This window comes from Buteo buteo, chromosome 2 (assembly GCF_964188355.1).
Source record: "Buteo buteo chromosome 2, bButBut1.hap1.1, whole genome shotgun sequence".
In the NCBI taxonomy this organism is placed as follows: Eukaryota; Metazoa; Chordata; class Aves; order Accipitriformes; family Accipitridae; genus Buteo; species Buteo buteo.
In genome coordinates, this window is record NC_134172.1 from 36,042,122 (window position 1) to 36,068,780 (window position 26,659).

The 26,659-nt window shown below is 44.1% G+C and overlaps 1 protein-coding gene across 2 annotated transcripts in view; it reads right to left on the minus strand.

Annotated features, from left to right (window-relative positions):
* Positions 1-26,659, minus strand: part of RAPGEF5 (Rap guanine nucleotide exchange factor 5) — a 166,675-nt gene that overhangs the window by 60,687 nt on the left and 79,329 nt on the right. For both annotated transcript variants that reach the window (XM_075050588.1, XM_075050581.1), the window contains exons 10-11: positions 7,118-7,227; positions 6,681-6,769 (exon numbers count right to left, since the gene is read on the minus strand). In XM_075050588.1, coding sequence (XP_074906689.1) covers positions 6,681-6,769; positions 7,118-7,227 — 199 coding nt within the window. The remainder of the gene's footprint in view (positions 1-6,680; positions 6,770-7,117; positions 7,228-26,659) is intronic.

The window sequence follows — 26,659 nt, forward strand, 5'->3', positions numbered from 1 at the left end:
ACACTATCTCCAAAGACCTATTTTCTGCATGTTATTAGCCAATTCAGCACCTCTGCTGAATATGTATAATAAAGATTTCCTTTTCTCCATGTTAGAAAATGCATTGCTTCACATTTTTCAAACTTGGATCTCATCTGCGATTTTATCATGCAGTCACACAGATTTTTATTCCTTTCATCTTCCTTCAGCCACAGGGCTGGTTTGAGGGGGCCAACTCCCAACTCATTTTCCTAGTCCTACACTGTCCCATTCTTACTACTTTCATGAGACTATTTTAGAGTTGGATCAGCTTTCTGATCTAACTTACCTCGCAGAGAGACCTAAGCAAAGTTTGTTGGCATGATGACAGGACAACAAGACAGCTCAAAAAGCCAGTCAGAGGTTGGGATAATAGGGTGTACAAGAATATAACCTTGCACGGCCACCAAAAATGAAACCATGGCTTCATTTATCATGAGACCCTCAACCATTTAATATTATCAGCACATGCTGTTACCTTAGTTTTCATCTCGCACTCAGCAGCAGCCAGTCTTCAGTGGTGACTTCTCTCCATTTTAAACACTGACAATTTACTTTTACCTTTCATTTTCTCCTTTTAAGTCATCATCGGCCCTGAAAAGCACCTTCTTCCTTATCAAAAGGATCTTTAAATTTCTTTAAGGACTTTTGGCAAAGGACTTTATCAAAAGCATTCTGGAAATACAAATTTAAGATATAGGCAGACTGGACCATATATACTCTCATACTCCTTCAATTCTTTAGCAGCTCTACAGGATACATAAGATCTGACTTACCTCTGGAAAAAGAATACTTCCATTCCCTCAGTACAATATTTCTGCATGCATTTCTTCCTTCTACTTTCATTGTACTGCCACCCAATTTCCCAGCACAAAGTCATATCTTTATGCTGCAGTTTTGCATCTAATCAAACTCCTGCAAGCAAGTCCAGCTGCTAAAGGCACCAGTCCTTCTCTCCTGCTGTCACCTGCACATCTCCCACTCCCTGCCACCCTCTCCCTGTGTCGGGGCAAATTTTGTGCCACTGACAGATCAAGTGGATCAGGAGACTGATCTGTCTTAAAACTAATAATTTAGTATTTCCTAGGTTAGCATCAGCTAGGACCAGCTTGGTACTTGGGTCTGCTACAGAATCACATGACAGGCTGTAGAGGCACAGAGGGACCAGTGCAGTGGCAGAAATGAGTGGTGGGGGAAGGCTGAGCTGCTTCTTTTGACTACAATGCCAGTTTATGCTGAAATAATGTATTGGTAAAATGACAGCCTTATTGCTTAGATGTTCCCCAAATAGAACCCATTTCTTTTAATTGGCATCACATTTTCCACCTTCCTCTGCCACTGAAGCTGATTTATATGATAGATTACACACCACTGTTAGGAGTTCAGCAATTTCATATCTGAGTTCCTTTAGAAGTCTTTTGGGAGTAACATCTGATCCTGGTGATTTGTTACTATTCATTTTATTGATTTATTCTAAACCTACTTCCACCGACACTCCAATGTGAGACAGCTTAAACTCATGCTGCATGAAGCAATGGTCCTGTGCAAGAACCTTCCCAGATCCTCTCACACGGAAATAAATGATTATTTTAGCTTTTCTGTTATTCTTAAACTGATGTTGCTCCATGCACTCTGCTAAACTCTTATTCCTCTCCTATGGGCATGGCAGTAATATGCATTTAGCCCACTCAGTTCACCAAGTTTTCCTAAGACTTTGGGGAAAAGTTTACAAAATCCCTCAAAATTATGACAGACTACATTTCATTATAAAGGACTGCTAAGAGGAAGGGCTGGCAGGCATTTATTCTCTCCATCCTAAAAGCTGGAAGATAGGATCACAAAGTGTTGGGTAAATACTTCTTCTCCTTGACATCAGTCCACATGCACCAGATACGCTTATGTTGTTTGTGTGGCAGTCACAGAAGTATGTTTTTTAACACCTTTTACTCATCAGTAATAAAGCGCAATTAGCAGAAGTCCTAAAAACATCCTTTATAGTTAAGACACAAACAAACAAAAAATATCAAAAAGCAATCAGATATTTTTTTTCCTTGGATTATTAAACAAAAGACAACACCCAGAAAAGGCAGAGCTGTAACCCTTTTTTACAACACCATTTAGCAGCTGACTATCACCAGCTTATGCAAGACAGTACCATTCTCCTAAAAGGTCACATACAGTTCCACAGAGGGTGCCATTACCCAACATCAAAGCAGTGTCATTGGTACAAGCATAGAAACAGAATGGGTTAAACGAAAGTAACCCTTACTACACAGCACTTCTAGGACAAATAGACATGGTCTGAAGGCCCCTCCCAGATGTTATGTTATGATCCTAAAAGCTAAAACTGCTTCTGTGTGGCAGGGGAGAGTTCCCACTAATCCAGGGATCATGCACAGTCCCAGATAAGGTGACACAGCATGGTACAAAGGTCATTACTCCTTTCTTTTCCTATTCCTAAGAAATCCAGACCATACTTACACCTTTCTGCATCTGTTTTAGCTACATCATGAGGATTCACCCTCTTGCTGTCCCACTAACCCTTCTCCAGGCCTTTCATCATTTGCCATCCTAACTTCCATGATAGCCTGTCTAACAAAAGTATCATGCCTCCCCCCTTGCCACAATCCCTTTCACCCACTCCACTAAAAAGATACATCAGTTAAGACTGACACCATCATGTTGCTCCAGTCATACTGTTCCCCATTTACATCCTTTCTCCAGATCTCCATTTCCCACTGCTTTTTGCCTTGAAAGACCTTCACAAATCAATCTCTTTTTCTCCCTACTCTTTCCCTAAAATGAATCCCACAGTGGGGATTTAAAAGATGGGTAGTGTCATCAGATGTGAATGAGGGAGATTATGTTCTGCTTTGGCAATGTTCTGCTTCAGCTGTCCAAGAGAGGTGGCCCAGTGGCCTGAAGGAAATGGTCTAAGGGATCCAGGCAGGCCTGGAGAAGTAACAGTGGATCACTGTGTCCTTCCAGAGGCTGCCAAACGTTGAATGCAACCACTGCAAGGCAAGACGGTATGTTTGAATAGACACCAGTCAGAGGATACTCCAAAGACTAGATCAGATTAATATCCAGAGAAGGAAATGTTGCTAATGGCCAAGAAATAAAAGCTTTTGCAGAAAAGGACAACAATTCTGAAAGAAATGTAGGCAATGGGAAGGGCTTAGAGATCCTGAGATGCTAAGATTTGGTCTCTTGGAGAATACTTATTCAAACTCCCATCCTCGATGAGGATTAGACCAGGAGGTATGCCTTGCATCTTCTGCCTGGATATTGACATATTTGAAGTGTCTCACTCTGTTCAATCCTTAAAACTTCAAACTGCCCTCTAAAGTACACACTCAGCTGAACACACCCCAGTGATTCCAGCAACCTTAGAGATGAGTCAGAAAAGTTGTTCATTACAGAAACTGAAAATTTCCATCCATCTCATGGTAGGAAACAAGAACAGTCTTCTTGGGAGTTGGTACTTGGGAGTTGGTACATTACAGGTTATAACAACTCAGCGAGATGAAATCTTACTCCCTTTGAGATGGAAGGCTGGCAAGCCTTTGTTACTGGCAAGCCCAAATTTAAGATGACGCCACATGAACTTGCATATACTCCCTGACATAGTCATCACGAAAAAACCCTCAGTCATTAAACAGTTATTAAGTACGTTAAGCTTAAAGAGTCTTGCAAACCTCAGGCTTTCGAGACATCCTTGCCTACAGAAGTCATCTGAGCAATAGACTAGTCTAGCTGTGCACATTGCAGTGTCCTCTTCAGTGCCCTCAGTTGCTGTAACAGTGTTCAGCCACATCACAGACAATAGGACAACTCTTCAGGTCAGGTCCCCACCTGTTTATTATAGCAGAGGATGCCGCAGGAGAGTGCTTAAGGTATCTTGCTACAGGTTTAGAGGCGGCTGAGCCTTAAGGCCTGGGCTGGACCCCAGTTAAATTTACTGCAGACCAGCCCCAAAGCTTCCCTTTACTCTCCCAGCTGCAAGCGGTACCTGCTGACTTGGGTTAGAAGATGGAGGATGGCTGGGAGCAATACATGGCACAACATTCAGCCATGTCAGTGTTCATAAAAAGCGGTGCTCCATGACCACGCTAGCCCCAGGAGACAGTGGTGGGGTTTTTTTAATGACCATACAGGGTTGCAGTTCTGAGTTGTTATACAAAGGGTGGGAACGAAAACATGCAGAGCATCCCTCCTTGGGAAGCAGTGCAAAGGGTCAAACAGAACAACAGCCCCCTGTGCACCAGCATATGTAAGAACAGCTCTTTCTCATGTTCTTTACAGACACAAATAAGCAAACCGGGTTGGGGGCTGCAGGGAAAGCAGGAGGCCAAGGAATTCATCCTGGAACTGGCAAACTGACAGCAGGAGCAGCAGCTGGGTACAACAACATCGTCCTTTTATGTTCCGCAAAGCTACGCCTGCTAAAACACAAGCCTGTGGGACTCTGCAACTCGACCGTCCTCTGAGATGGGCCAGACTGGAACTACAAAAAATACAAAGAACAGCAAATCCAAGCACACAAACAGCAGAAGAATGTCTTCAGGTGCACACACAAAGATGTACATATGTACAGTCAAGGTCGCACACTTTCTCATGCCATATGCCACTGAATCTGCAAAACAGACCAGTAAATCCATTACAGGGGCACCCGCCACATAAAACATTGGGAAACATAACTCCCAAAGTCTTTTATTTTGATGAAGTTCTGTATTACCAGATCAATAAAGTTAGAAGAACACAGTGTATGATGAACACCCTTGAGGAAGCGGAGGGCTGCTGGGCAAGGTTTAGTGCACTTCTTTGTGATGGCAAAAAACTGAAGCCACAGCTACTTTGTTTTGTCCCTGGGATCCAGTTAACCCTGGCTACAGGACACAGCTAATTGTTTCTTTCTAAAAGGAGTTAGGATAAGGCAGAAGAGGTGAGGGGAAGCCAATCAACCTTTAAATACATTACCATCTGCTAACGACCAGACAAGTAGTGGTTTAGCATTTGTTTTGAGAGCAGTTTAACAGCCCCTCTCTATAACAATAAGAACAGGCTTATGAAGAGCCTCCCCTTGATGGGAGAGAGAGAGAGCAAAGAAAGAAAAGGTAGTACACGTGAGGATGTATACAGCATCTAATGCTTTATGTAAGGAGTGCTTTCTATTTACAAGCACTAAAATATAATGCATATCACTAGCGAAAATCTCATTGTTTTCCAGCAAGATTGCAAGCATATAAAAAAAGATGAAGCAGACTATAAAGACAGGCAGCTAACGTCCCTCAAACCGCATGCAATAAACATCAATGGGGAAACTTATTCTGGTTCCAACATTTGACCTTAAAGGGCCAAGGAAGGACCCTCACTACACTGCCTAAGAGCTGGCTCAAGTAAATTACACCCAGAACTGGTCTGATCTGTGGAAGGAAAACAATCACAGCCTCTCTCTGCACTAAATATTAATGTCTAGGCAGACAAAAGCAGCACTAGGAATACTGTAACAGTATCACCAGCAGACACTCTGTATGTTTCTTCGGGGCATTCACACATTAGCACTAGGAATACGCCTATTGTCCCACATTAAACTAATGAGTTGTTCCGAGAACCCAATCCTGACGGTCCTCTGGGAATCGCAGATGTTATTTATATTTTCAGTCACTTAAAAGGATTAAAGTGTGTTTATTCTCAGTAATCTCATTTGTGAAGAGAGATATATACAGGCAGCAGGAGTATGCGTTTTAACCCTATTGGGAACGATCAAATAAATGCACAGCTCCATTTGCAGCCAGCTGCCTTCCTCAGCTCTTCAGTATTCGGGACCTCCCAAAGTCTCACCAGCCTGGCCGCTTTCATTAAAACTATCTGTGAATTGCAGGTTGCAGGCACTTCTGGTAAACTACCCCAGGAGATCTTGGTGACAGCAAGCTGTGCGCATAGCCAAGAGATCCAGCTGAAAATTAAACCGCCCGTCAAGTAGCCCGATCAATGCAATAATTGCTCTAGGCTGGACCAAACTACAATCTCTGGTTGAAGACACGCAAGTGCAGCATCAGGCTAGACGCTGTGCCACGGGTTATGAGGAAATTTGTAAGTCGTGCTTATGAAACAGAGGATGTGCCAAAGTACTGGGGTGGTGGCAAAACGAGGAGTTAGCCGGGAGGCTGAAGTGCACAGCAAGTATTCTGATCAATATAATAATAGCTGCAGGCTACGGGGAATGGCAGCCCCTGCCTGAAGAGGCACGGGTGCCGTACGACGCACGCCGCAGCCTGCGCTGCCCAGACACCAGCGAAAGCCGAATATAAAAAAAAAAAAAAAAAAAAAGGCTGAAGTTGCCGCTAAGCATGCGGCTGCGGAGCGGCTTCGCTAATGGCTGGCGCTCCTGCCCCGAGGCCGGGCGCCCCGCTTTGCCACCTCCCTCCCGGCTGCCGCACGCTCGCCGTTTCCTCCCGCATGGCCCCCGGGTTGAACACCGCCGGGCTGGCAGCCGCCTTTCTGCCGGGGGTGCCCGGGAGCGACCCCCGCGCCGCGCCGCCCCGCTCCGCAGGCACCGGCACCGGCACCGGGACCGGCAGCTCCCCCCCCCACTCCCGCCCAGGACCGGGCACAGGCGCTTCCCCGGCCGCCGCCTCCCCGCCGGGCTCGCTCCTTACCCGTCTCTTTGTCCTGGGCGGCTTCCAGGTGCAGGTCGCTGAGGAGATGCTCCAAAATCTTCTCCGGCGTCCCCGACACCACCACGTATCTGTCGGAAAGCAGAGAGTCGCCGGAGTCATCCTCGGTGGAGGACTGCGAGCGGCTGCTCCACTCGTCCTCCTCGTCCTCCTCGTCGATGTACTTGAAGTAAGGCACGTCGAAGGTGGGCAGCGGCCGCTCCCCGCCGCGGCCCGCCAGCGCCTCGGGCACCCGCACCCTGCCGCTCCCCATGGCGCCCCGCTCCCGCCGCGCCCCCCCACCGCCGCCCCCCCTTAGGCGCGCCCCCCGGGGGCCATCGCCCTGCCGGGGGCCGCCGCCCCGCCCGCCCGCCCGCTGCCGCCGCGGAGCCCGGCCCGGCCGGCCCAGCCCCGCGCTCCCGGAGCCGCGGAAGCCTTACCTCCCGCGCCGCTCGGGGGCCGGGCTGCGTGACCACACCTTCCGCAGCACCAGCGCTGCGCCGGCCTCCTCCCGCGCCCGCTCGCCGCCGCCGCCGCCTCCATCGTCCGCCTTCCGTGTGCGGGGAGGGGAGGGGGGGGGGGAGAGAGAGAGAGAGAGAGCGCGGTCAGTGCCCGCCGCCGGCCGGGGGCTGCTGCCCCGCCGCCGGCTCTGCCCGCGCCGGCCTCGCTGCCGGGGGTCTACATGGGGAAGAGGGGGCTCGTTGCACCGCGGGGCAGAGAGGGGGAGCGGGCTCCCCTTTGTCAGCGGCGCTCGGCACCGACTGTTGGATGGCGATTCGCAGCAGCGGGGGCGGGCGGGGGGGGGGGCGATGCGGGTTTCCCCGGCCCCGAGGTGACGGCTTGTTTAATTCCCAGCCCGTCAAATAAAGCGGGGGACAGGTAACAATAGTCAGAAAGCGCTCCCGAGCGCTCCGGGAGTACACCTCCTGTAAAGCTTCCCTCCTCCACTGCCACAAAGGCAATAAAAGCAGGGGGACGGGCAGGCAGCCTGTGCCTCTGAGCATCTCTCACAGCGCTCACTCCCTGCGCGGACCTCCCTCCTCTCCAACAACTTTTTAACTTGGGAAACAAGCACCCCCACAGCAAGTTAAGCCCCGCGGCCGCCCCGCGCGTGAATCTCGGCCGGGCTGCGGTTTGGGCGCTGCCTTTCTGCCCCTCGGCCCCCCGAAACGGGAGGGAGCCGAACAATCGGCCATTTGTGCAGCCGCAGCCCGCACCCCCCGAGCAGCCGAAGCCAGCTGACGGAGCGGCGCGGGAGAGCAGCGCTCGCTGCTGACTGGGCAGGGCGCATGGAAACACGGCGCGGTCCTCCGGGCAGATTCCGTCGCTGGAGGGTGAGCGACACAAAAGAGGCAGCCGTTTCAGCGCCAGCACATCCAGGAGTTGCCGTTCCTCCCATTCTGACCTGGTTTAGTTGTATCGTTCAGTATGTCAAACACACGTATGAAGGCAACACAGGTACGACTCCAAGGAGGAAAAAACGGCATTTGTGCATCAAGCGTACAGTACATTTGTGCGTCAAGTGTACAGTACATTTGTGCGTCAAGTGCACGGTATCCGGCCGTGACAAAGACTTCAAGTCTGTGGGTGAAAATTGCTGAGGAACAGATCTTGGCAAAATAAGGGAGAGAAACCACTTTATGCTCTCTCTTTCTATTATTTTATTTCTCATTCCAAGACCCAGTGAGTCTGACTGCTGCTTCTGGTTGTCCCTGTGGTGCAGGCATGTCCAAAGATGCAGCCCCTGCCCTGAAGAAGTTTTCTTTATTGGTAAACAACATGTAGAATTGATCTATTAAATTTCTGCAAGGTCAGACATACAGGTACTGAGCCAATTAATGTCAGATATTCATTGTAACACTCCCAGGGGACATTACTGTGCAGCCGTGTTACAGGAATACTGATGCATAATTGTAATCTTCCATTTCACCGGCCGTGGGTTTTTGTTGCCTACGTATTTGAAAAGCTGCAATGAAAGAAGCAGCAAAAGAGAAAGAGAGGAAGAACAAGAAACAGGTGCAGCATTAAAGCAATGCAGTAACAGGGATGTTTATCCAAACAAATAAATCTCTCCATTTCTCTGTCTTTTCTCTGGCATCCTCTACAATAGCCCCAATCCTCATTTCCCCGTGCTCACTGACATTCCAAACTGAAGCACATATGGGGCATATATATGATGTATGGTGCTGTATTTGTACAAATCATCTATTTGCACATACGTGGGAATGGATTTTAAGCATACTCATATACATTACATACATGAGCAGCTGGCAGCACGTCAACAGGGAGCACTGGGAGGGCGCAAGCTCTCTCATACTGAAAGGACATTAACAATGGTTGTCCTGGAAGACGGTCTTCCCCCTTCAGCATCTCACCAAGCAGAAACATTTTCAAAAAAGCTTTTGGGTAATTGTACGCAAAGTAACTGCATAAAGTGCCCCAATGGTGAGATTTTCTTAAGGCTCTTCCTCTTGTCCCTACCTCTTTTATCAATTTCAAGGAAGAGAAAAATCTATGTATTTTATCAGGAAAGACAAAAATTTTGCAAAAAACAAGGCCAATCGGGTTCAGTTTGGATTTTCATTACCTATAATAATTATTTCCAAAAAAAGGAGAGGGATAGAGAACTTCTTCATTTTACTATCTTCTGTTAAAAACAATTTCACTTCAAGGGAAGAATTATTATTTCATTAAAATCCCACTTACGCATGATGTATTTTTGTGTTCAGTCAGACCCTTTAATCATACCACAAGTAACAACAATTAACCTGAACAAAGCAAAACACAAAGACAAGTCCTATGTATTTTCCCAATTGTTACAAGTTCCGATTTCACTACAGATATTACTCTAAAATGACATCAAGGCACGCTTCATTTATCGGAATCTTGTATGGTCCGTGAAAGAATTAATTCTCGCTGGAAGAAAACCGCGCTGCTCTCAGCATGCTCCATCTAAATCCAATGGCGGATGAGGAGGAGGATGGAAGTGGCCCCCAAGTGACAGCAGCGTGTACTGAAGAGCAAGGCAGCACGGCAGCTGAGCCTCTAAAAGTCAGCAGACTGACTCAAGAGACATTCTTATCATACCGCCAAGGAACAACGAAGCCTCCCGGCACTTTTTCAAACCTTTACGCAGGCCTCGCTTAAGCAACTTGCACCTGCCACGCAGGAGCACAGCGGCTCAGCGTTACCATCTCTCTCGTTTTATGGCCGGGCAGGTGAACTGGGGCAGAGAGGCTACCACAGGGTCGGGCTGCAGGTCAAGAGCAGAATCGCAGTTCACTCGGGTGACGCTACACCGGCACCTCGGCTCTGAGCCCCCCACGCTGCTTACTTCCCTCCAGCGCAGAGGGTGGGAAATGACTCCCAGCAGCCTGGATCAAAATACGTTTGGACTCATGCTTTTGCAGAGGTGGGACAGGAGGGGGTAGAGCAACAGAGATGCTGCAGAGGTGAATCGCTGTCTCACTTGGCACGTGGCCTTCAGCAAGCCACTTGCGCAGACTATCCCTGTCTCAGCTGTCCCTTCAAAAGCACCATTCGCATCCTGCTCAGATGTTATAATCAATCCCTGGTGCACATTACCCATCACTAGGCAATTTAGCTACTGTCCATGAAGTTCTGTGTGTGCCAACCATTGTATTTCACATTTATTACAGCTTTTAATTAATCGTCTCTTGATTGCTAAACACAGCACTATCAACCTCTATGCCACTTCCCAGCAGGAGTTTCAAGTAAATAGTAAGGCCCTCTGGACACGGTGGCTCTTCCAACCAATACTGTGGTCAATTTTCCACTCCTCTCATCCATCTTCCTAATACTGAGATAAGCCATTTATCTCCCGGGTAATATATTTTAACAGCAGACAAGTGCTACCTTCATTTTCAGCATGAAAGGAACCCTGGGGTGGTATAAATATTTATATGCTTATAGAAATGAAACAGCTGAAAGTCCTTGCTTAGCGGGCCTTAACTTGTGCAGGTTATGCTTTGCATAAGTAGGAATATGACCCTCTGAATTACCACTGGGGCAGAAGAAAGCAGAGGTACGTACAGTAGAGTTGAAAAAAGCCACAGCGTGCCGGCTTCCTTATGGAACTTATGGAAGACATTAGGTTTCTGGGATACTTGCAATTGGCCAGGAAGAATTCGATCTCTGGCCAAAGCAACCGATAACTTTGCTATCAGTCAGGGATATTTCCGTGTCCCTTGAATTCCTGAGTTTGGCCTTTTAATTAATTAAAAGAGGAACCAACACCCAGAATGTGCTGCCTCCCCTCTTCCTACAAGTAACATCCATTGCTAGAAATAACGTTGAAAAGCTGTTCTACTTTCTAACAGAAAAAAACCAGTATGCTCTACAGCAGACACAGTATATTCAGAAGCCTCCTTCACTGAAAAGAAACTGCATTTTCACGTTATTCCTCCATGGGACAGGACACCTGTGCAAAGATTTATTTCTTTATCCTACCCATTACTGAAGTGCCTATTGGGTTGAAACATCCCTAACTAGCAATGCAAGATAGGCACTTCCCAATGACAGAATTTTTCTTCAACACCTCTCCATCTGCTTTTTTGAAAAAGGGACCAGACCCAGAGCTACCCCAGCAAACCCCAGATCCAGAGAGACTCCCACATTGTTGGTTCCAATGGGTAAAGAAGTGACACAGCAATTAAGAGATAACCTGACTAAACTTAATGGAGCATGGAAAATCCAGTCTGCAGCAGATTTTCCTGCTGCCAAACAACTGAGCAAAGGCAAAGTGAATCTTCTTTGGGCAACATGCAAGAAAGCAAACTTTACATAGGCTATCTGCTTCAAAATCACATTAAATAACAAAGAAATTGCCTCCTCTAGCAGTTACAGAGGGCAGGAACATTTTGTTTCCATAGCATAATTTGGTAAAACTGACTCAACACAATCAGATAATGCTGATCACTTCTGCCTCTACGTCTTTTGATGCTGGTGCCAGGGCATGCCCTTGAGAGGTACGGGAAAAGGCATACACAAAGAATTCCTGGGGCTGTTCATGTTCTGAAGAGGAGACTGTCCTCCTCTAATGAATCCATGGGCTTCCCTGCACACACATGGGAATATTTCCAGGTAAGAGGTGTGAAATACAAAAGGGGAGGCTGGAAAGGGGCTCAGAAGCACGGGTGTAAACAGGCTTCCACTGCAGTGTGGGGAAGGTGCTCAAATAGGTGACAGAGCAGGACAAAAGCCACAAAATAACAAGATCCTCATTCCAGAAGACTGATTGTTTTCCTGGGCAGGTATCTTTTTGCTTGGATGTTATCATCAAACTCTGGCACATATTACCTATGCAAAAGAAGAATTACAAGAACATGATAAAGACAGAAAGGTCAGGTCTGAAAACTGGGAAACACCGGCTGGTATTCTTTAATTTAACATCTTTGAATAAAACTTTTTTTTTTATTACTACGTCCTGCTCCTTCGCTACGGCTCTGCCTTGTGCAGCATATATTGAGGACTTGCTGTGGGACTGGGTCAAAGCTGAGACAAAACGTCCTTGTCTGTTGGCACCCTGCTTTACCCACTGCAAAGGCTGGAAGCGCCTGCCTCCGCAGTGTGACACAGAGGTCCCGAAACCTGCCCACTGAGAACTACCTGGGACACAGCAAAAGTTGCAGAGTTACAGTTGCTGTAGCTCAGAGCTCCGTCCAGCTCATTACATCCTACAAGCAGATCCTGGCTCTAACAGCCAAGAGCTACAGCTGGAAAGAAAACCCTTTGCAGCTCAGGCTGAAGCATGCTCAGAGCTTACAAGCCTTCAAATATTAACCTGCAAAGCTCTAAATACTCTTTACAGTGCATGTACAAACTGCATTTTTTTGGCCTCTAACTTGGGCCAGATTTGGGTGGATATTCATGAAGATGGCAAAAAAACCAAAGACTCTTCCCCAAAGAGATTTCAGATCCCACTTCAGAAGTAAAAGGGCATAAGAGCTTTTCAGACAACTACTGCCAGAATTTCTTTTAAGATAGCAAAACAGTATTCACCCCTAACCTTACCCATAGCAGCTTCTGAACCACATTGGCTGCATTTTCCATTAAAAAATTAAATAGGCTGAGGCAGACACCTTTCAGAATAAGTAGATAAGATGCAACAACTCTCAAAGCAATTGAAAATGAAGTCTTGAAATGCGAGGCATTTGCCAATGCTAGTAATGGACAATAAGATAAGTCCTAACTATAAAATACAAACATGTTTATATTACAAACATGAAAGAAGGTTAAAAAAAAATTATCTTAAACCATTCTATTAACACCTTCTCCTGTAAGAGACACTCTTTGAGACAGCATCTATCAAAGACTAAAGATGATTGCCTGCTTACACTTCACTATGTTTTTTCCTGGAATCAGTTATTGTGGAGACTGCAGAATTAGATTTAAAGTCACCAAAGTACGAATAGATGTACAAAAATGACCCTATTCTTTACAGGCTATTTATTTGACAAGAAAATGGAAATGAACACATCACAATTAAAGTGGAGATGGACAACAATATATCTGATCTCTGTGGATAATCCATCTCAGAATATGTTGCTGTATTTCAGTTTCGAGACAGACCAAAATCTGCATTAACAGGCTTGATTCACGTTCAACTACAGCAGGAGAAAAGCATTTCAAAGTCATCAGCACAGCTTATCCATGCTTATCCATGCTGTATGAGGAGACTGGTATTTCTTCTGCTGTGGTTACCCTCTCTTTATTCTAGAAAGATGAAAATGAAAAATAGCTACTATTCTATCTCTACCTAAAATATCACAGCACAAAACATTGTCAATGGGACTGCCTATTTTGTAGCCAGTTGCATGATCCCCACTTTTTCCAAATTTCAAGAGAAAAATTACCTTATAGGACTGCAGAAACATCAGCAACAGCTTTTCATATGTCAATTCTTAAGAAGCGAAATACATCTTACATAAGGCTGTGTTACTTTATTTCGCTCTAAAATACAGCTCATAGCATATTCATATTACATTTTATTGGTTTTCTCATCTCATGACCTCTTCTCCGGTTCTTCTTTGTACTCTAATATTTTTGTTTCCCTCTGTAGTTGTTAAATCTACTTTCATAAACATGCACTAATTCACAGTATACTGAGAGAAACAGAAGTCCACTAATGACATTAAAATGCCTTACACAGTGATTTTGTTTTGGCTCTCGGCAACTTCTGACCAGTCTATAGAACTATAAAACACTTTAAATGATTCAACCACCACCTCTCCCAGCAAAGGGCACCCAAGGATCGTATCAAAACCTCCCAGTGGTCTCACAGTGAGGTATCTGCCTCAGAGATGCACAACAAAGAGCCGACACTCGGCTCAACACAACCTCCTCGGAATTTATCAACTTCACAAATGGTGGTAAACTGAGCACGAGCCACATCACGGAAAAAAAATCAAAATCCTCTGTTGCTGAAGCCAATTTTGAATATTGTATCCGATAATGCACAGAACAAGCCCTTTCAGAAAAACTGTTGGTGCTGTCATCTGCATACCGAGTATCTGCGGCAAAGGCAACATTAATAACAAGTTACCCTTGTAGAGGGGTCAAAAGGACAGTGCTGGTAAGACAGAGATGACAGACAACAGGCATCAGGGAAAAGATTAATATCCCTACACAGTCATACATCAAGGAACTCAATTTTTGCCTGTAATCCCAAAACTGCTGAGAGTAGGATTATTTCTGCTTTCCCTATTACTATAAGAAGAAAGAAACAGCTCATGGGAATAGGGCACTGGTAAACGCAAGTCCTTATGTGAACAGAAAGGCTGCGGTTAGGTCCTAGGGCAAAAAATAAAGCTCAGTTGCGTGATGTTTCCAAGCAGTGGTCCCACCGCAAGTGAGGTTGGGGTTTCATTGAGCAGGCCACTTAAAAAACATGAAAAAATCTGTGTAGTTCAAGAAAGACAAAAGGAGCAAGAGAAGAGGAGCCTCATGCAGCATTTCATAGCTGGTTAGTAGCAAGAAATGCCCTAAATCGAGACCAAATTGTCCGTACCCCTGCCTGGCCCCCAGTTACCTCCAAATATCCTCATTTAAGGGGGGAGCATGTCATGGTTTAACTCCAGCTGGCAACTAAGCACCACGCAGCCGCTTGCTCACTTCCCCCACAGTGGGATGGTAGAGAGAATTGGAAGAGTAAAAGTGAGAAAACTCACGGGTTGAGATAAAGACAGTGTAATAGGTAAAGCAAAAGCCAAGGACACAAGCAAAGCAAAACAAGGAATTCATTCACTGCTTCCCTTTGTCAGGCAGGTGTTCAGCCGTCTCCAGGAAAGCAGGGCTCCATCACGCATAATGATTACTTGGGGAGACAAAATGCCGAAACTCCAAATGTCCCCCCCTTCCTCCTTCTTTTTCCCCCAGCTTTATGTGCTGAGCATGACGCCATATGGTCTGGGATACCCCTTTGGTCAGCTGGGGTCAGCTGTCCCGGCTGTGTCCCCTCCCACCTTCTTGTGCCCCCCCAGCCTCCTCACAGTGGGGTGGGGTGAGAAGCTCTGTGTAAGCACTGCTCAGCAGTAACGAAAACATCCCTGTGTTATCAACACTGTTTCCAGCACAAATCCAAAACATAACCCCATACCAGCTACTGTGAAGAAAATTATCTCTACCCCAGCCAAAACCAGCAGAGAGCACCTTTATGGATCAGGCTTTAATGAAAGGAAGCAGTACATCTAACATAGGGACAAGGGCAGACTTTCTAAAATAACATGAAATAACCCGTTACTGGTGTCACAACCACCAAAGTAATGATATAACCTTAACACTCCACAATGCTTTGTTGGATAATGAAAAATGTCTTTTTAAGAAAACTGAAGGCTGTGTTTTTCAGTTTTCCCCTTCTTGGAGCACATGCTCCTCATAGCTATTAGTAGATAAGTTTGACAGCCTGACAGAGAGCTACTACCTTGGCAAGGACAAATTAGGAGACCTTCTCTCTGTAACTGTACAAAAGCGGAGGGGAAAAAGAAAGGAGGAGGGAGAGGGGAGAGAAAGACAAAAGACATGAGGACAGTATTAATATTGTTACAATTCTCTCACAGCTGGCAGGGCAGCACTTACTTCAAAAATACTGCGATATGGAAGAATTGCAAGCCTATTTGTAGAAAAACCTGCACCACACCAGGGCAAATTAAACGTGACTGTAGAACAGAAGGGGCAGGTGCCAACCATCCCTTCCAGTGGGCCTGCAGTCTGTGTGGTGGGGTGTGGAGCTGGTTGGAAATATTCCAATAAAACTTTTTTTTCTACTGAAAAAATGTGGATTCACTGTAACTGAAACAGTGCCAGAACACGTTGGTTTGAACGGAAAGCAGCCTGCCGGGTTCCCCCCACCGCCTGCGCGTACTGCCCGCCCCAGGCTGGCAGGGCTCCTGCATCCCCCTGCCCTCCCAGAGCTCATCGGGCCTGGAGCTACAGCCTGGAGGTCCAGGTCCCAGGGTTTCCACAGTAAGTGACAGGAAAATGATATCTATACTTCTGCCCTAAGAGAGTTTTGCAACCGTATTATTTTCACCAGAATCAGAATAGAAACTTTCCCCCCCCAGTGTAAGGTTTTTTATAGGACAAAATTCAAGCACCAGACACATCTCCCTTGCCTATGCAGATGAAGCAACAGTTCAGTCCCCCAGCTATCGAAGAGTGTTTTCCAGTGACATCACTGGCAGTGGATCAAACCTTAGCTGCGGTGACAAGCATGAGGGAAATGATGTAAAAACTGCAGGATTTATGTCTTGGCCAGGGAGCAGGAAGGACTGCTGAGGATTCAGGGACTGCAGACTTAACCCAGATACCCCAGGACTGATAACACTGATAATACTACTATTGCCATATGCCTCAGGGAAAGAAGAATGGAAGACAATTGACTAGATATACAGAAATTATACTTGAGAATAATCTTAACATCAGAAGGGTGAAATTCAAGAAATCACTGGGATATGAGGGGAACTAGATAACAACTTGATTAACATCCAACGGGGCTTGAATTTGGCTTCTACAGCAGCCCCCATACAGCTTTCACACAAGAATGAAAACTGCAGAAGATAGCTCACTAACATTAGTTGATTTAATTTATTAACGTAGACTAATATTCACCTTGGTAAGGACATGTGTACAAAGGCCTTACAACCTTCGCAATGGACACAGCAATAAAGAAGGTCTCCTGAAGGAATGGAAGAGAGATGGCAAGAAATATATGACACTGTCAGCCTTATATTGCTCTAATTACCACTGTTGGACACATAAAACTTCCAAGTCAAACGAACAAGATTGCTGATCCCTTTCTTTGCCTTTCACTCCAATTCATACTTGGTGTGAAGTAAAACATTATTTTAAAAAAATGACTTATCCGCTTACTGTCTGCCAGAGAAACCTTCGACACTTGCCTTATGTCCATAGCACCTCTCAATGCTGACAATGCCATTACTCTAATTAAAAAAAAATAATAAATACATATATATATATATGTATATATATATACACACACTATCCACATTATAAGCACCAGTTCCAAACTTGGAAGACCAAAACTTGTCTATTAAACTGAGGCGCTGCTCATTACATTTATGACCATAAAGCATATATCTTTTTGTTGAAGCATTATGCTCACAGAAGGACACAGCTGATTTTTCACAAGAGAATACTCAGCAAAGGCCAGGAGCTGGTTCGGGCCCTGCAAAATGCTTAAGATAAGCTCTAAAACCGAGAAAAAAGCTCAAGCTCATTCTCAGGAACTACAGAACCAAACTCTCTCAAATGCACTGACATTTAATATGGGCTTCTTACAGCAAGTGTGAAAAAGCACTGAGTAAGGGAGTAAAAAAAAATCCAAAGCTAATGTTAAAAATAAAACCAATTTATTTAACTTCTAGCTTAACAGTAGACATCACAAAGTAGAGTTTATATCCTGTGTTTTGGTGGTTGTTTTCAACTAAGTTAGATCTAATGCGGTGGTTTCTTTTGAGAAAAGCATGAATCACTGTGAATATAATTTTCTTGGGTTTGGATGATGGTTTTAACTCTCTCCAAAATAGCCTGAAATTACCAGCCTTTTTACTAATGCTTTCTAATGGTTCTTTTCTTGCTAATTAATTCATGCATCTAAATCATTCAAAAATAGATAAGCCACTAATCACTTACAGACTTGATAACATATCCTAAGTAGACAGCAATGCATAGAGGATGTAATAAGGCTGCCAAAAAGAAAGGAAAAAGGAGTTAGAAGGAAAAATAAAGCTTACTGCTTCCACTTAATAGCAGGAGATTTGATTCTGCATTTACTATGTAGGATAAAATGCTCACTGATGTCAACAAATAGTCTACTATAGAAATGAGAAAAATCAGGCTGCTTCTATATATGATGCTTTTTTCTAACATTACATGCACAGGAGCAAATTAAAGGCTCCATTTTTTTTTTACTTTCGTACCAGGTTTGTTGTCCACATTTAGCAAGAGTAAAAAATAAAAGAATAAGGGAGGTGGGAAAGAGCGGGTTAACAATTAACCAGCTGTTGTCAGCAATAATTAATTCAAAAGTGGAGGTTATAGAAAAAAGAAAAAAAAATGAAAATTTATTGCAAGATTACAATAAGGAAAAGAAGAAAAGTGCTTTCTTGCATGCCTATGTAAAGAATAATACTATAAAATGATAAATGTCATTAAATTTTCATGTATTGAACAAAACTAAAGCATCACAAACAATAAAAATTACAGAAAAATATACAATGCCAGTCACCACATTATGAAGTAACATTTTATATTTCTCCCATTTTATGATTTTAAATAATCACGTTAAGTTACTTTATATTTTGTTCCAGGTGGGATCATGTACCTGCTTCTTAAGTAGCTACATGGTCTAAAAATTTATTTCAGTATAAACATTGGGAGTTTCCTCTCTGCTTTCTTAGATAATACAATCATGCCCAACTTTAGGAGGGAGGTAAGTTAGTTATATCAAGGGCAATCTCAACATTTATTCAAGTTATGGAATGAAAAAATGCATCGTTACCATGGCAACTGGTAAATCACATGGTATCTGCAATGAGATGCACGGCATCTTGAGTAAACACTCATCCGTGCGCTTGTGTGTCCTCCTCCGCACAGAATGGTTCCTTTGTGGAGGAACATGCACAATTCCACTCTTCTTCTACAAAAAGTTGATAGAAGTAACACAAAATGTTATTTTTGCATGGGGTAATTTAACCAGATCTATCATCAGAATCGGAACAAATATTGAAAAAAAGATTAAAAATTGAAAGTTTTGCTAGGATTTGCCTCAATCAAGACCATGAAACCTTACAAATGACAGAGTGATGCTCCCAAACTCACTTTGTACCTTGGCATCAGAAGACCGTTCACAACAGCACTAGAAAAAAAGTCTTCCTGACAGCGTGAAGAGCTGCCAGACCTGCAGCAGCACATCACAGTGGGGCAGCTGGAGCTCTTACTGCCTCCGGCCATCTGCCCCACCCTTCTGATGGATGTTGCCACCCCCAAAACAAGGACATCTGATCTACCCTTGAATCAGCCCTGAACCACGCTGCTGCATGTCTTGCTGGGCTCAGATATTATCAGCAGCTAACATACAACCTCTCCCTGAGAGGGCCTCCCCTCCTCCCCACTCTTAACAAAGACAACTCTACCCAGAACAACAACAAAACCCTATCGCTCTACTGCCAGTCCCATCCACAAAGTGTCAAATATCCATCAGTCGCTGGGCTTTGAATGTACTTCCCTGCTGCCCTTCCCTAGCTCTTTTTCTCCAGCTACTATCGTAGCCACACAAGGCTCCCTTCTCCATCCTTTTCATTCACCACAAGGAGCAGCATCAACACCAGATTCCCGAGTAAGTAACCTCCTTTGGATCACTCCCTTCCTCCTCTCAAAATACCTCCTCCTTCTTGACCTCCTGAGCAACCTGAAGTGATGTTACCTATAGGAAGAGAGCGCAACACTGCGATGCCACTCGCCAGCTCCCAATATCACAGTGTACGCACAGTGGTTTCTTCAGCCAGCAAGGGCTCCACTTGGGGATGCAAATGTCCGCTGACACATATCTTCTCCTGATCCCATTCCCTTCATCTCACCACATCCTGTGACCATCAGACAGCATAGCACAGACCACCCTGACCTTGCCAACACCTATGATGCCACCCACGAAAAACCAAAACTCTTGTCTATCTCTGATCCTGACCTGCCTCCCCCCATTTCTGGCTTCAATTCCTTCCAGTCCTTCATAGCTTTATACAAATTATGTAGCTTTATACAGGTTTACACTTCTTTTGTGTAGAAGCTGGAGATCTCATCTAACCAACTTCTTCCTCTGTACTCACGAAATTCTTTTTATGTCATATGTCTCAGAAAGTCACCCTATCTCATAAGTCCTTCCAGTAATGACTTCTTAGACCTGTTTACTTTGTCATTGCTGGGCTCTTCCTTCCCACCTGGTTGGTCATTTGCAATTTGACCTGAACTTTGACAGGTAAGGACATGCCGTGGGTGAAGAAGAGACGTGCTCTGGTATTCATCAGCTGTCATGGAGCATTTGAGTAAAGGAAAGATAACATGAGATGTGTGAACAAATGGCTGGGTCTTAACTCCCTAACAGAACCCTGTGGAGAGGGTTACAATATCCAAGTACTCCAGGGAAATAACTAATGATCCTTTCTTCAGTTCAGTCATGTTTCAAGAAGCAATCGCCTGAGTTACTAAGTGCTTGAGACTCCCTCAGTAATTGCAATGATTTATTTTATGCATCATCATAACTACAGCACTAGGTCAGGAGGACTTGTGCCCTATGGATGCCTTGAATTTTAACACAGCTACAGGAGGATTAGGAGATTGCAATCAGAAACACAGAGACCACAATGATTTGGCTGGGGCAGGGGGAAGACAGAGTCTTTAAAATCCTAGGTATCCAAAACATTACGTTTCTGTTAGGTTTTTAATAAAACGAATTATATTTTCAGGTGATCCTAAGCAGAAGTTGTCCTCTGCTCCCTTAAAATGCAAGTCATCACAATCTAATGTTCCTGAAGATCTCTGTTAGGATTTTTTTTCCAGTGTAAGAAATAAAGGTACAGTTAACAGTGTAACTACCCACCCAGTAAAGACAAATACCTTATACCTCTATCTATTCCAGAGCAAACTCTCCCTGCGCAAAGCGTGTTTCTTCATCTACCCTTAGTTTGTACTGGTGCAGTGGCTGCCTGTTAATAACCAGCAAAGGGGAGACGAGACCTTAGGCTTATGAGCATTTATTTGCCGTAAGAGGTATAACATTTACATGTAGCTACTCACCTGACCTACCAAATGTGCCAAAGGATATTTTTTGAGGACAGACATCCATGATGCAGGACGTTATGTTTGCATAGCAACAAAAGGCTTTGATTAGTAGCTTCTCAGGCATCCCCATCCTCCTGACATTCCTTAAACTCCGTTCCCCAGTCACCTTTCCTTTTAGCTATGGGAGGCTTCACTGGCACAAAGGACATTTTTAGGATAATGATAATTTAAAGTGCTGTCATCACCAGAATTTTCAGACTATTTGAAGATCTTGAAGACACTTCCCCTCCACCCCCATAAACTTCAAACTGTTCCCCCATAATAACTGAAGTAAAAGCATTTCTAACCTTCAGCACTGTTTTTCCGTTTAATGTGTTTCAAGGTTAGCAATGTGGAAAATACTAAACCAACCCAGTTTTCAAGGTCAAAATAAAAAACGCAGCAATGATAGTCCACAGTAACTTTCATTCATTTGGTATTCAGGACACATTCTTTCTGAATATCAAATCACAAAATCATTGCCAATTAATCAGATTATAAGCTTTAGCTTATTAAAAATTAGACTATGATAAAAATAAAATGCAGTTTATTTGATCTGATTGAGATGTTTCTGTACAACATGATCTAAGCCTCTGATTATCTATATCTCTGTATTATCTCAATTGTTATTTCAATATAAGCAAATTCATAACAATACATTTTAATGGAAAATATTCATCTACTAAAAAGTGGTAAACCAATAGAAGTCAAAAAGCTGAATGTCAAGGTGCTAAAAATGAAAATGTTTCTCTACATTGTGTGTGCCAGGAAAGCAAGAGCTCACACAACATTTGGCAGTGATTTCCCATGATGAAGCAACTCTTCGGGGCTTTCATTTTCATAAAAGCCATAGTTTATTTAGAGCTAGCTCCTAGCTCCTTGCCCTTAACAATGCAATACAAATAAAGTTCATTAAATATATTGTTTAAAGTAGGGAAGTGAAGAAGTTTTGCTGTAGCAAGCACTTAAAGTGTGCATGGCAAATCAGAAGTAAAAAAAAAGTAAAAAGGATTGGAACAAATTATTTGTTATAAAAGCAAAAGTGATACAGGCACATTGATATTACATGTTGTGCTGCATTAGCAAAATTGCCCAAATGAAGAATCCCCAGAACGGGAAGTATTATTAGATCTTAATCAATAGGATTTTTTTCAAGCAGGCTGGGCACCCAACCATTTGATGCAGATCCTTTCCATGCACGAGAGCACTGGAATATGGGAAAACGCAGCTTAAACGAATGACAAGGAAAAATGCAAATGCTTATGATTTTATAGTTAATTTTCACATTATAATGGTCAAGCAACTTTTACAGCTTGCTGATATTTCTGCTGGAATGCTAAACCTTTATTTCTTCTTACAGCAGGTAAGACATGAATTTCTACCGTAATTAAATGAGTAAATTGCTATTTTTTTTTACTGTTTCTATTCTTAGAGTATCCTTAATACATATTGAACAGCACGCAAATTAAAAACTAATAGCAATTCAAAACAACAGTTATATGCATGATTTACTGTATAGCCTTTGTCTAATACAAATATTTAATATTTACATGTCACTGCAGTGAAAACAGTATGTGTCAATTGATTAACCAGTAAATACTAGACAGAATTTAAGTGCATTGCTACAGCAGCCTGAAAGGAAAATGGTGTAGTGGAATTGTAGCCTTTATCTCTACATAGTATGAAACTAAGTTTTGCACCAGGGAAGAGATAGTCATAGCTGTACGTATACATATGTTGCCTGTGTAACAGCTGAGGGTGGGAGAGTGAGAACAGGCGAATTACAGGGAGCATACAGCCACCCAGTGCAAAAACAGAGCAACTTTGTTCTACGGATGGCTATGGATCCCACACAAATCAGCACAGATACCCACAGCTCTGTTGTAAAATTGGAGCATGTTCCTTCAGTTCCTGCGTAGGTTCCTAAAAGGAAATGTCTAAAACAAAATAAGAGGCAGATTTTTATTGGTCTCCTGAAATGAAGGCTATATCTGCTCCTCTGAAAAAAAAATAAGGGGCACCTTTAAGAAAGTACTTGATTTGGGGTCCCACATTAAAAATCTGTCACCTGAAGCAATCTGTTCAGACTTTAAAAGGGAAGCTGCTTCAACCTACCTATAGCATCCTTCAGCCAGCCAGTACACCCTAACTACTCAAACACCACATCAGTGTGGGAGCGCATCCTGAGAGCCTGTGTTCACAATGCTCCTGAAAGCAGGGAAGCAGCAGTTCCATGTGGGTCTGAGACACAGAGACGTTCGGTCATTAGCCCAAGGTCTCAGAGGAAGCCTGTGCAGGTTGGGGAGCTCCCGAGTCCCTGTCTGACACCCCAACTCCACCGCCCACCCTTCCCCTTCAGGGAGGCAGCTATGGTAACGTGTACCTACAGTGCGTTATCTGCAAGATAACCCAGTGAAGAGACAGCCTGCATCTATCACTTTTTCCATCAGCAGTCACTGGATGGAGAGCAGGGAAAGGTGACGTTCACAGCCCTGACGTCCCTAAGGCAGGGACACAGAAGTCTGTATGGGTCTCAAATGTGATGCCCGAGATTCAGGTTTTGATCTGAAGAACTGAAAAAGAGATAGAAACTTTTCAGAAACTGCTAGATGAAAACATGATGCAATCTAAAGAGAGGAGGAGGAGAGGAGTCTCAGAACAGATGGGTCACCAGGAGAAAGCAGCTTCTTTATGTTGCCAGCTAAGACTGTGTGTAAATGACTGGTTATTTCTACAATGTGAAAAAGAGTTCCATAAGTAGTCCTTGTAAGCGATTAGTTTTGCTTTTAACAAGGTTTGCAGTCTGTTTAATGAATAAATACATACAGCACATACACACATAGGCTTGTATCTCTACAGAAGAGGAACTGGGGGACCACGATCACCCCAAGTTCCTTGGTGGAGGAAGATTCTGCCATAGCCTTGGTGAAATCCTGAGAAGGGCCCCAGATGCAGGATGTCATCACCTGCAATGTGCAGGATTTGATGGGTTCCCAGTGGGGCATTGGGCACTGTTCAAACTCCTCTGGAAAATCTTGTGATGCTGTCCTGGTTCTGGCTGGGATAGAGTTAATTTTCTTCCTAGTAGCTGATATAATGTTGTGGTTTGGATTTAGTATGAGAATAATGTTGATAACACACTGATATTTTTAGTTGTTACTAAGTAGTCTTTATACTAAGTCAAGGATTTTTCAGCTTCTCATGCCCAGCCATCAAGAAGGCTGGAGGGGCACATGAAGTTTGGAGGGGACACAGCCACAACAGATGACCCAAACTGGCCAAAGGCATATTCCATACCATATGTTGTCATGTCCAGTATATAAACTGGGGGGAGCTGGCTGGGAGGGGCAGATTGCTGCTCGAGGACTGGCTGAGCATTGGTCAGTAGGTGGTGAGCAATTGCCTCGTGCATCACTTGTCTTTCTTGGGTTATATTTCACTCTCTTCTTGTTATCTTCCTTTTCATTACTTATTATTATTTTTATATTTTAATTTTTATTTCAGTTATTAAACTGTTCTTATCTCAACCCACGAGTATTACTTGTTTTCGACTCTCCTCCCCATCCCACCGGGGGGCAGGGGAGAGTGAGTGAGAGGCTGCATGGGGCTTAGTTGCTGGCTGGACTTAAATTACGACAGATGCCAATGATAAAGCAGGTAGGACAATTCTCCACCCAGGCTTAATTTACTTCTTCTGCCTCTGTGGGGAATAGGAGTAAAGAACTCACTGCAAAGGGTGTTCTGTTTAGAAGCCACTTGCTTCTTTTATACAAGTTCATCAAATCTAGGAAACAAAAAAGGAATCAATGTAGCCCAATGATTAGCTCGCTATAGGTCCTGTGTACAGACTGACAGATTATTTAGACAGACTGAATCAATGTGTTGATTCCACTGAAAAAATTCAGGTTTCACACATGAGGTGACAAAGCCAGAGCGTCAGTACACTTTCCAGCCATGTACCGTCCACACATGGCAATCCAAGCCTGAACATGTCTGGTTTTTAGCTTGAAAGCTGAACAACCAGGCTTTGCATGTAAGAACTGAAACTCTGCCCTCTTCACTCCAGCCAGCTCTGATTAGTGTCTTCTTCCCTGACCCTGACCACATCAATACTCTCTATTAACCTGCTAAATATGGCCAAACAGCATATTTTGCAAATACTAAATCGATGTAACTGCTGTAGTTGCACCCACATATATGTTTTAAAGGTTCCTGTGGTGAATAATGCCCTACTTGCAATATGGAAAATATTTAGCAAAAAGGCCTAAACTGATATTGTATTAATTTGATAAATATTAGTGCCTCTAAAAAGGGAAGAGACACGGTGATATTGCAACAAAACCAAAAAGGTGATGCATATTCTCATTCTGTACTTGTCTCTAGCAAAAGAGCAGGTTCTCCTTTGCTCCTCCCAGCACTGGGCTAAGCAGAAACGCTGTTCCTGATAGGGCATGCACAGGCCTACTCCCTCACCGCCCAGAGAAAATGGAGATGAATTAAGGGATGGTGCTCTCAGTCCAGCCACTCCAGGTAAGACAGCAGCATCAGCCAGGCTGGCAGAGGACAGAGCTGATGCACAGCAGGGCCAACAAAGGGATGTGACCTGTATGCCTTTCCCTTGATCAAAAAGGGCTGTGTAGTTCAGCATCACCCCCTGTTCAGGGCTTACCCAAGTTCAGAGCTTGGAAATCCATCTAAGGTTTGATCTCCAGCAAGCTGTTAAAGGAAATACCAGTTGCTATTCATGCTCTTCCTGAGTTAGGTCATTCCATTATTTTCCAAGTCACCAAATGAGGCTAAAGTACTTTTTCCTGTAACCAGCAACTGCTGCAGCTCCCACACGTCACAGCCTTCCCCGCTCAGATGTGCTCGTTCCAGCCAGTGACAAAAAAAGCCAGGAACTGCCTGCCACATGGTATCAGAAAATATATTCGAGGAAGGCCGCAAGGTCATTGCTAATTTCAAATCCTGTTTCATGTTTCCACATGAAACATCTAATTAAAACTTTTCACTGGGTAGTTAAAATGAAATGCATGCATATGCACTTGAGACCTCATTTTCATATGCTGTGAATTAGAATATAGGAGGTGCTGCACACAGCGGTAGGAACACTAATCGAGGAAGGAGAGGGGAATACCTGCTTTGATTTAGAGGAAGACAGTCAGCAAAAATACCACTAATAGCCTGGGTTTTCATTCCTTTGCTCTTTGAGCTGCCACATACAACCAAGAAAAATGAATGCAAGCACTGTATTAACTGCTACCAAATCAGCGGTCTCCACAGGTGACCGTGTGTCAAGCACATCTTGCAAAATGCCACCACCTTCCAAGGCTACTGCGCGATGAAAGCATTAGACCCTAAGGGCTATACCCTGCTTTCACCAAAAAATACCTATTAACATCAGCAGGAGCTGAATTAAGCTTTAAAATGCAGGCACAGTGAGTGACAGAATGGCCATAGCAAAAGGACACGGTTTGGACATTTTAGGGATGTCTCATGAGTAAAATAAATCCTGGAAAAAGAGAAGCCTGCAAAAAATACAAGCTCAAGTTGCCCTTACTTTCTTGCTGTGGAGGAGGCCTCAGCAATGGAGGCGAGATAGACACGTTACAGCTGCCCATTTTCCA